Genomic DNA, 9,828 nt, shown 5'->3' with positions numbered 1-9,828 from the left:
TGTGTAATTTGCTGATGGTGATGTAACGGGATGTAACGGTAATGTTATATATAACACATCTGAGCTGTAAGTACATTATTTTATAATCGTATTTGGGTTCATTCAAAATATTAGCTGCAAACATTTCGCTCATAAAACATATCCACATAATATATTTTATGTATTAATTTATGTATGAATTACATATTTACAAATATATATGTACATTAGGATGGGCTTTATTTTCCAAAGTGTTTCGATACTCGATTATCTTAAATGTGGATAAAAAGTATGTTATAAATCGAAATATCAAAAAAAAATATCAAAATCTGTTTCGTATAAGATAACTATTTATAATGGTCCAAAGTGTTGGCGCTTACTTGCATAGTAACAAAATGAAATATAAAAGATGGAATCGACAAAAGGTTGATTCTAATCAAATCGACACTCGAAATATTGTAATATCGCTAACAATTGTATATGTAAAATTTTAGGCCTATGAAAAAAGATTGTAGAAGGAGGTTGAAATCGTAAAAAGGGGGAATCTTTACTCTTTCCTGCTAAACCCTAATCTTTTAATTATATATTACTTGTTATCAATAACCTATAAAGATTTCCCTTTCAAACAAATCTAAAATTTCCAAAACAATTGAAGTAATAAAAGTTATAAAAATTTATGAAATAGATTACTATTTCAATCATGAGCATATAGTGAATATACCGTAAATGCGCAATTTCCAAACAAAAAAGCTATTTTGTTGTCAATATCTATCCCAAATTCTTTTATGTTCGTAAAAACGTCCCAAATGTAAACCATCACGCCTGCGTTTGCAAGCCGTATTTTGTTGGCATACTATACCTATTGCGTACAAAAATACTGGTCCCCAACCTTAGGTTTGATAATCAAAGTTAAAAAATAACAAGTAAGGAAGGCTAAGTTCGGGTGTAACCGAACATTACATACTCAGCTGAAAGCTTTGGAGACAAAATAAGGGAAATCACCATGTAGGAAAATGAACCTAGGGTAACCCTGGAATGTGTTTGTATGACATGGGTATCAAATGGAAGGTATTAAAGAGGATTGGGCCATAGTTCTATAGGTGGACGCTTTTTCGAGATATCGCCATAAAGGTTATAATGAGTTTGTACGATATGGGTATCAAATTAAAGGTATTAATGAGGGTTTTAAAAGGGAGTGGCCTTTAGTTGTATATGTGAAGGCGTTTTCGAGATATCGACCAAAATGTGGACCAGGGTGACTCACAACATCATCTCTCGGGTACCGCTAATTTATTTATATAGTATGTATTACCACGAACAGTATTCCTGCCATGATTCCAAATGCTTTTTATTTCGCCCTGCAGAACTTTTTCATTTTCTTCTACTTAATATGGCAGGTGTCACACCCATTTTACAAAGTTTTTTCCAAAGTTATATTTTGCGTTAAAAAACCAATTCAATCACCATGTTTCGTCCCTTTTTTCGTATTTGGTGTAGAATTATCGAATTTTTCTCATTTTTCGAAATTTTTGATATAGAAAAAGTGGGCGTGGTCATATTAGGATTTCTCCCATTTTTAAACCAAGATAAAGTGAGTTCAGATAAGTACGTGAACTAAGTTTAGTAGAGATATATCGATTTTTGTTCAAGTTATCGTGTTAACGGCCAAGAGAAAGGGCAGACGGTCGACTGTGTATAAAAACTGGGCGTGGCTTCAACCGGTTTCGCCCATTTTCACAGAAAACAGTTACCGGGATAGAAGCCATGCCCTCTCCAAATTTCACAAGGATTGGTAAATTTTTCTTCGACTTTTGGCATTAAAAGTATTCTAGACAAATTAAATGAGAAAGGGCGGAGCCACGCCCATTTTAAAATTTTGTTTTACTTTTGTATTTTGTTGCACCATATCATTACTGGAGTTGAATGTAGACATAATTTACTTATATACTGTAAAGATATCAATTTTTTGTTAAAATTTGACTTATAAAATTTTTTTTTTTAAACTGGGCGTGTTCGTCATCCGATTTTACTAATTTTTATTTAGCACACATACACTAATAGGAGTAACGTTCCTTCCAAATTTCATCATGATATCTTCAACCACTGCCAAATTACAGCCTGCAAAAATTTTTAATTACCTTGTTTTAAAAGTAGGCGGTGCCACGCCCATTGTCCAAAATTTTACCAATTTTCTATTTTGCGCCATGAACTCAATCCACTTACCAATTTTCACGGTTTTAGCTGTCTTTGGTAATGAATTATCGCACTTTTTCGGTTTTTCGAAATTTTCGATATCGATTTCGTTTATTTTAAACAGTGATCTGGGATGACTGCCCTGTAACCTACATACGAAATTTCATCAATATATCTCAAAACTTACTCAAGTTATCGTGTTAACGGACAGACGGACGGACGGACATGGCTAAATGTATTTCTTTTTTCGCCCAGATCATTTTGATATATAGAAGTCTATATCTATCTCGATTAGCTTATGCCGTTACGGATTACCGTTATGCGAACAAAATTAGTATACTCTGCGAGCTCTGCTCAGCTGAGTATAAAAAGTAAAACAAAGCAACAATGCAAGACAACACAATTATTTCCCAATGGCTATATCCACTCTTGTTCTTTTATTTCCTCTATTTTTACGTGAAAAATACCATCACCGTAAAATTTTCTCTCCTTCAAAATATTGTCCCTCCGGATTTTCCAGACTCTCACATTTTCAAATTTGGTTGGGATATTAATAATAGGTCTTTTGTTAGTTCGAAGTACATATTATTAAAAAGCATAGGTAAATTCCTATTGAATAGCGTATGACATAAGTTAATAAAATCGATTACTATTAGTTTTTTTTTACGTGAATTTAGCACTGCACTATGTTAATCAATGCTAAATATTTCCAGAATCTCGCACAGTTTTAAGGAAAAAATTATTAAGCATAAAATAATAAAAAATGTGTATTACTTGTTTAGGGAGCCTAAAAGATTTCCTAGTTCCTACATTTTCGCAAAATAAGCTTGTTCGAAAAAGAAATGAATTTGAAACATTTCTTGAATGGCAATCAATGTCTCGAGAAGTATGTTAGATACGAGTACTGATGTGCTTTTCTAATAGTAAATGTCTGCTTCAATATCAAAGGATAATGGAAAATACTTAACAAAAAGGAAAAAAACTGCGTACCATGAACACTTTGTTTAGAAATCACCCATACCTATTACTCTATAAAAATAAACATATAACATATGAATAGCGCAATTTTAGTATTAAAACTAAATTCATACCAAGTCAAGGAATTTCAAAAAATATAACACAAATTTTCATCTTTTTACTAGGAATTTCCTCTATTTTTTTCAAATTAGCAGTATGGTTGCTCATTCAATTCGACTTCAATGCTGTGCAAATTTTAAAACGCCTTGGACTATCATTAAATTTTGAGATTTTTTCCTTCAATACAATATAATATATTTTCCTCCATAACTCTGTTACTAACTGGCCGATTTCTAAGATTGTACTCATTTTGGAAAAGCAAGAAAATATTTAAGTTTTGTTGAAAAAGAGTAAATTTTTCTAGGGTAAAGGAATGTGTTCACTTGAAACGGTTGCAATTCGTCTTTTCAGCATTACGAGTTCCTTGCGCAACCTGCAAATCTTTTTTGATTGGCATAGTTCTTTGCATATATGTATATGTTTTTTTGGGCTATTCGCGTAATCCTAGGAATTGAGATTAAAACCCAAACCTTTTTCCTTCTCTCCATTTTTTTCGTCAAAATAAGGGTCTTGGTCAAATAATAACCAAATCAGAAAACCTTTATAAATGAATTTAGTACTAATGCAGCGATTCTAATAAATAGACCTTAAAATAATGGCCGAACTCATTATGGCTAAATTTTGAAAGTGCTTTCTTTCCGGCAATGGTTTTTTAAACCGTTGGCTTTTTCCAAACTTAACTACTTTTTTGAGACAAGTTACTGATCAGTTAATGATCAAAAAAGGTTATTTTCGGTCCCTGGTTTACCCATAACTTACTAAAACTAAATGCCTAACCATAATTGAGAATGCCAGTAAGCTACCATAAAACTTTCATTTATCGGAAATAATTTAAAGGAACAATACAGCCGAAACAATGGGGACAATGGAATAAGTGCAATATGCCCTATCATTATCTGGTTAAAATGGTTTTAAGGAAATAATATTTTTTATATACAAATACTAAGGGAGTTCAGAGTTTTTTGTATTTGACGTTGGAAACGTTGTAATAGCAAATAGAAGCTACGGATGGTGAGTAACCTTTATCATTTTAAATATTGCACTTTTTGTTTTGTTTTGACAGTTGATGACTTGCTATTCAATATTGAATAAATAAACTACGGTTTTTGATATTACGTTTCTGGAATGACGTAGGAAATGCATAGCCGTGTATTTTGTTAGTGTAATGTAATAAATATGCTACGGAAATTTGCAATGCAATGATGCTAGACCATTTGCAAAAAATCCTGAACTCCCCGACTATGTATATAATTATAAGGCTTTACATACATATGGAATTACGTTAGCTTTTCTTTAGCTTGAATATTTTCTAATAGCACTATATGGGTGAATGTAATATTCATGACATTACTGAATATAATGTTGTAAGTATGCTTTTTTAAGAGGCTTTTATATAGGGATCTTAATTATTATTAGTCCCTATTGTAGGTTTTGTCAATAATCATTTTTTTCGAGTATTATTAAATAAATTGCATTCTAAAATTATGTGATTTCATGGAAACGCTTTGATTTAGAAACAGTTTAATTTGGTTTATAAAGAAATTTAAATACAGGCGTGCCATTTGAAAACTAATGGCGTTTTCTTTTCTCAAAGAAAGTGTCTCTGTCCCCTTTCCCCTACCCTCTCAGAAGTTTATGTGTTCATTTCAATAAAAATTGTCCTATGGTTAAGCAAAAGAATAGCACTACCTGCAAATGCAGCCATTTTCTACATCTCCAAATAACCCTGTTCAAAAGTAAGGGTAACACCAGTGCAACACTTTTTTCAGAAAAGAAAACGTTGTGGCTGACTTAACTTGTAATTTACATCTGAATTTGAAAAATAATGAACAACAATTTAGCGTTTAACCGCCCAGGCGGTTTTGACCTTCCGTCACCCCAGTTATTCTGTTTCTGAACGCTTTTTGGCAAGAATCGTCTTCATCCATTCGTAAACCATGGCCTAGACATCGAAGCCTTTGGGCTTTCTTACGTTGCACTAAAGTGTAAAGCTCGTCATTAAACCTTCCAATGTTAAACAATTCTAGGTTTATCAGTGGCTCACGTGTTGTGTAATAATCTCGAAACTAGTTCGTAAATATAAGTTTAACCACCGTAACAGCTGAATCTACTTATTAAATTTTGGCTGATATCTCCAAAACAGGTTCGGGTATCGTAAAAAAAATGTCTCTATATTAAAACTCTCTGAACAGGTTTTGATTGTTATCCATGGGCAACAGTATAGACACAACTCAGTGCTATCCCTTGTCCACATTCTGCGCCTGCAGCGCCAACTTTTGAAATTTGTCTCATAGGGTTCTCGAGTGTCACTTCCCCGCGACCATTTATTTTCGAAGAATATATTTGTGATTCGTGTTTGCCTTATCAGCGTGCAAGGACTGTTAGCTTTGGATCCACTGTTTTTCGAATGCTTCAGTTACGAAAGCAAGATTGATTCTAACTCATCTGACGTACAGAAAATCTGAAGTCTATCTATAATACTATAAAGAATCTATATTATTATCGAATACCTTGCAAAAAGAAGAAACTAAGTTTGATTGTTAGGTTTCATCATCCAGAAGACGAAGTTAAAGTGCAAGTTTTCGTCGGACACTAAAACTCTAGTGCAAGTTTTCGTACGACACGTCGATATGTACTTACCAATATTTGTAAAAAGGTTAATATTTTTTTAAACTAGCTAAGAGGAATATGTTTGCAATATATATAATTTCTTATGATAAGTAATAAGACGTGGTGATTTTTACATATACATAGTTTATTTATATGGAATACTTTATTCTAATGATCATTTTTTGTTCGTCTAGGTGCATCTATTCTAGGTACACCATTTGGAACTTTCACATCTTTCGGTGCACCTACGCCTCTACTTGCGTCGCCGCATTCACATCATTCGCCACATCATTCAAATAGCCCGATTTCCCATCATCATCAGCATTCGCCTGCACCTGCAGCTTTTTTCCCATCACCATTTTTATATTGGTCATATCCTAGTCCTCCAGTATCGCCAACCGCATATTATGGACAACCGCCGTCTCATTCGAAAGCACAATTGGCTGCAAATATTACCACCACTCAACATCAAGCTATGGTACGTATAAGATAAGATTGTTTAAAATATAAATAATAACTGGGAATAACGTTGCTTGTGTGTAGGTTAGAATGTTTCTAAAAAAATCACACCAAGGTATGTGTTACTTACTTACTTAATTGGCGCTTAACCGTTTAAACGGTTATGGCCGTCCAAAAACGCGCGCGAGTTGCTCCTCTCTACTAACCGGCGCCAATTGGTCACACCAAGGGATTTTCCACCTGGTCCTTCCAGCGGAGTGGGGGCCGCCCTCTATCTCTGCTTCCGTAGGCGGGTTCAGAAACACTTTCTTGGCCGGAGCGTCATTTTTCATTGGCATAACATGCCCTAGCCAGCGCAGCCGCTGCGTTTTAATTCGCTGGACTATGTTGATGTCTGCTTAGAACTCGTACAGCTCATCGTTAAAGCTTCTTGGGTACTCGCCATCGCCAGCGCGTAGATGTCCATAAATCTTTCGAAGAACTTTTCTCTCGAACACTCCCAGAGCCGCATCATGGTCCATGCTTTTGAACCATATAGCAGGACGGGTACGATAAGTGACTTGTAGAGTATGATTTTCGTTTGCCGAGAGAGTAATTTACTTTTCAATTGCCTACCTAGTCCAAGATAGCATTTATTGGCAAGTGATTCTTCGCTGGATTTCAGAGCAGATGTTGTTGTTGGTGTTGATGCTGGTTCTCAAATAAACTAAGTCTTTTACTATTTCGAAATTATGGCTGTCAGAAGTAGCGTGGTTGCCAAGGCGCTTATACGCTGACTCCTTGCTCGATGACGGCAGGTACTTCGTTTTGTCCTCATTCACCAACAAACCCATCTTTACCGCTTCTTTTTCCAGTTTGGAGTAAGCAGAACTAACAGCGCGGGTGTTTAGGCCGATGATATCAATGTCATCAGCATATGCCAGTAATTGCACGCTTTTATAGAATATTGTTCCAGCGCGGTTAAGTTCTGCAGCTAGTACGTGTTACACTTTTCGAATACTTTTGAATGGCAGTTTCGAAAAGAAAATTATTATTTTTTCTGCTAAATCTTTGCCGCTTTTTAAATTTTTCATAGAATACTGCATTAGAAAACGTAAGATTAATCCAGTTCTTGAATCAGTGTTGTCTCTTTTGAACAAGAACGATACTCTGCACATTGCGTAGTTCTAAACAAAAAATTTATACTTATTTCACGAACATTTGTTAGAAACATTTTAGAAATATCTTGTTAAAAAAATAGTTGATATAGAAAACATTTACTTTTTGACTTTGTAGATTGGTAGTTTCAAAACTGTGTATGTTGCTCCTATACCGAAAGTTCCTGGTTCAAGTCTCGGGAAAAATAACATTTTAAACATTTTAGGCGAAGTTTTTAAAAACGGAGTCGCCCGTCGGCAGTTTAGTTGGCTCAAAAAAGTACTACGGGGTATTGAATTGAATTGAATTTCATATGAAGGCTCCCCCCAATTTGCACACAAAAAAATTAAAAGGTAGGAAGCCATAAATTGGAGGAGAAGATAAGTCTAAACCCACTCAGAGGCATGTTTGAAAGAACATTTATTATTCACTAGTAGTAAAGCTCATGAAATATTACTAAATATGTGTTATTTAATTTATAGGCCCTGAAATCCCCCCAAAAATTATTTTTCTTGATAGTAAATGTAACGATGTTTAAGGCCCAAACACACCCCTCTTTTGCGTCGTTTTGGCGCGTACGCTGCGTACAGCCGACTTTGAACACACACGTCTCCATGGCAAAAATTTTGGAATATAAAGATATTGCATGCGCGAACTTCGGTGGAAAGCAGCGGAGCGTAACAAAATTCTAGTAGGTCACTTTCACCACACCAAAAACTTTAACACAATTTTTAACATAATTTAAGAACAGAAATACACTGATTGGAGTTTTAGTGAGTAGAAGTTAAAATTCTGAACACATTAGCTGAATAAAAAGTGTACAAATAATTGTTAAATAACAAATACAGACAGTGGTAGTTTAACAAATTCTGCTGTGGTAAGTGGTGAATGTGACCTACTAGAATTATGTGAAGCTTGCCTAACACTATTTTTCGTCTATGCAATGTCTCTCTATTATATCGTTTCTGTCCATGGCTATGTTCTCAACCCGCAAACAACGCAACGGAAACAACAAAGCAACGCAAAAGGAATTCAAAACCTTTCGTTTTGCTGGCGTTGTCAGTCAACTTTTTTGCACTGTTCTTGATTTTTTTCCATGTTTAGTTAATCGGGTTCAATTTACAAAAATTTATTTTTTTTAACAAAAAAAAATTTGTTATTTAAATTTTTGAATGAAAAAAGCCAAAATATGAGTTTTTTGCGTTCATTGTGGCAGGAAAACTTCCAACGTGCGTCCTTTCAAATTGACGCCAGCGCCAAAGCGACGCAAATATCGAATGTGTTCGGGCCTTTAGAGTTGCAAGCATTACATTCAGAAATTTCGTTATTATTCAACATTCAAATAACTTTTTAACTTTTTTGTTTCCATAATTTCAGTATTCGCTGGATTTTTTACCTGCTCATCAACCTTCGGCGCTTAGTCCTCCAAGTGTGGCTTTACCCTCGCCAAGTAGTTACATGCCACCAAAGCAATTTTCAGCTCTACCCCCATACATTCCTACTGGCGTAGGCGGCAGCACAGGCGGCAGCACAGGCGGAAGTAGGGCTGCCGTTGGCAGTTTGTCTCCATATCATAATAAGATTGCGTTGCCAATTCCTCTGCCACCACAACAGCAAACCAACAATATCTATCGTCACTATAACTCATCCCCAGTGATGCCAGGATCTCCACAGTCCGCTTTGCTTACGTTACCTCCTACATCAGGCTCTGGTTCACCTTTGCCTCTAACTAGACAAATGCCTGCAACATCAAATACACCTTTACTTACAGTTGGCAAATTACAAAATGAAAGACCAACCACTCAAAAGGTGACATCGTCAACGTCGAAGATCGCTGATAAAATCAATTACAGTCGAGACGTGACCAATCCAGCGGTGACAGCAAGTAATGTCAGGGTAGTGCCGAACACCTGCATGGAGCTTTATATTGCTTAGGTGCATAAAAATGTATTTGGTAAAGTACGCTCGAACAAATTTACATAAATACGAGTCGTGCGTACGAAGCTGACATAAGTAGACATAGCAAAAATTGCATTTTTGTTATTAGATAACAGAACAAATTGCAACTCTTGTACAATGCTCTCCATCATATACTGCGAAGACATATATTAAAAGATTGCTACTAAATTGCAAAAGTGATCTAGTAACTAAAAATAAATTAATAAACATTTTATTTTTGTGTAGTATGGACGTGCAATAGGAATGAGATTGTATAAAGTCAAATTGAGACTAAAATGACCGTAGAAACTATTTTCATCTAGGCAATGGTAAGAAATGTATTTATTATAACAATTAGGAGTTCTTGCCAATTTTTAGACCATAATTAGCCCATAAAACAAATTTAGAGACGAATAAAATATATAGTAGATATGA

The 9,828-nt window shown here is 34.9% G+C and overlaps 1 protein-coding gene across 1 annotated transcript; it reads left to right on the top strand.

The window, feature by feature from the left end:
* Nucleotides 1-11: 11 nt before the first annotated feature.
* Nucleotides 12-9,390, top strand: LOC137245940 (uncharacterized). Its single transcript, XM_067777118.1, has 3 exons — nucleotides 12-66; nucleotides 6,054-6,337; nucleotides 8,833-9,390. The coding sequence occupies exons 1-3, from the start codon at nucleotides 42-44 to the stop codon at nucleotides 9,388-9,390; spliced, it is 867 nt and encodes a 288-aa protein (XP_067633219.1). The 5' UTR covers nucleotides 12-41.
* The last annotated feature ends 438 nt before the right edge of the window (nucleotides 9,391-9,828 follow it).

This window comes from Eurosta solidaginis, chromosome 3 (genome assembly GCF_040869045.1).
Source record: "Eurosta solidaginis isolate ZX-2024a chromosome 3, ASM4086904v1, whole genome shotgun sequence".
NCBI classification, from domain to species: Eukaryota; Metazoa; Arthropoda; class Insecta; order Diptera; family Tephritidae; genus Eurosta; species Eurosta solidaginis.
Note: the sequence above shows the minus strand (reverse complement) of the source record. Positions and strands in the feature narration are given on the sequence as shown.

Coding starts and splice junctions, on each gene's coding strand:
- LOC137245940 (XM_067777118.1), top strand. CDS start 42: ATGTTATATATAACACATCTGAGCT. Junction 67..6,053: donor ATATATAACACATCTGAGCT/GTAAGTACATTA, acceptor TTGTTCGTCTAG/GTGCATCTATTCTAGGTACA. Junction 6,338..8,832: donor CCACTCAACATCAAGCTATG/GTACGTATAAGA, acceptor CCATAATTTCAG/TATTCGCTGGATTTTTTACC.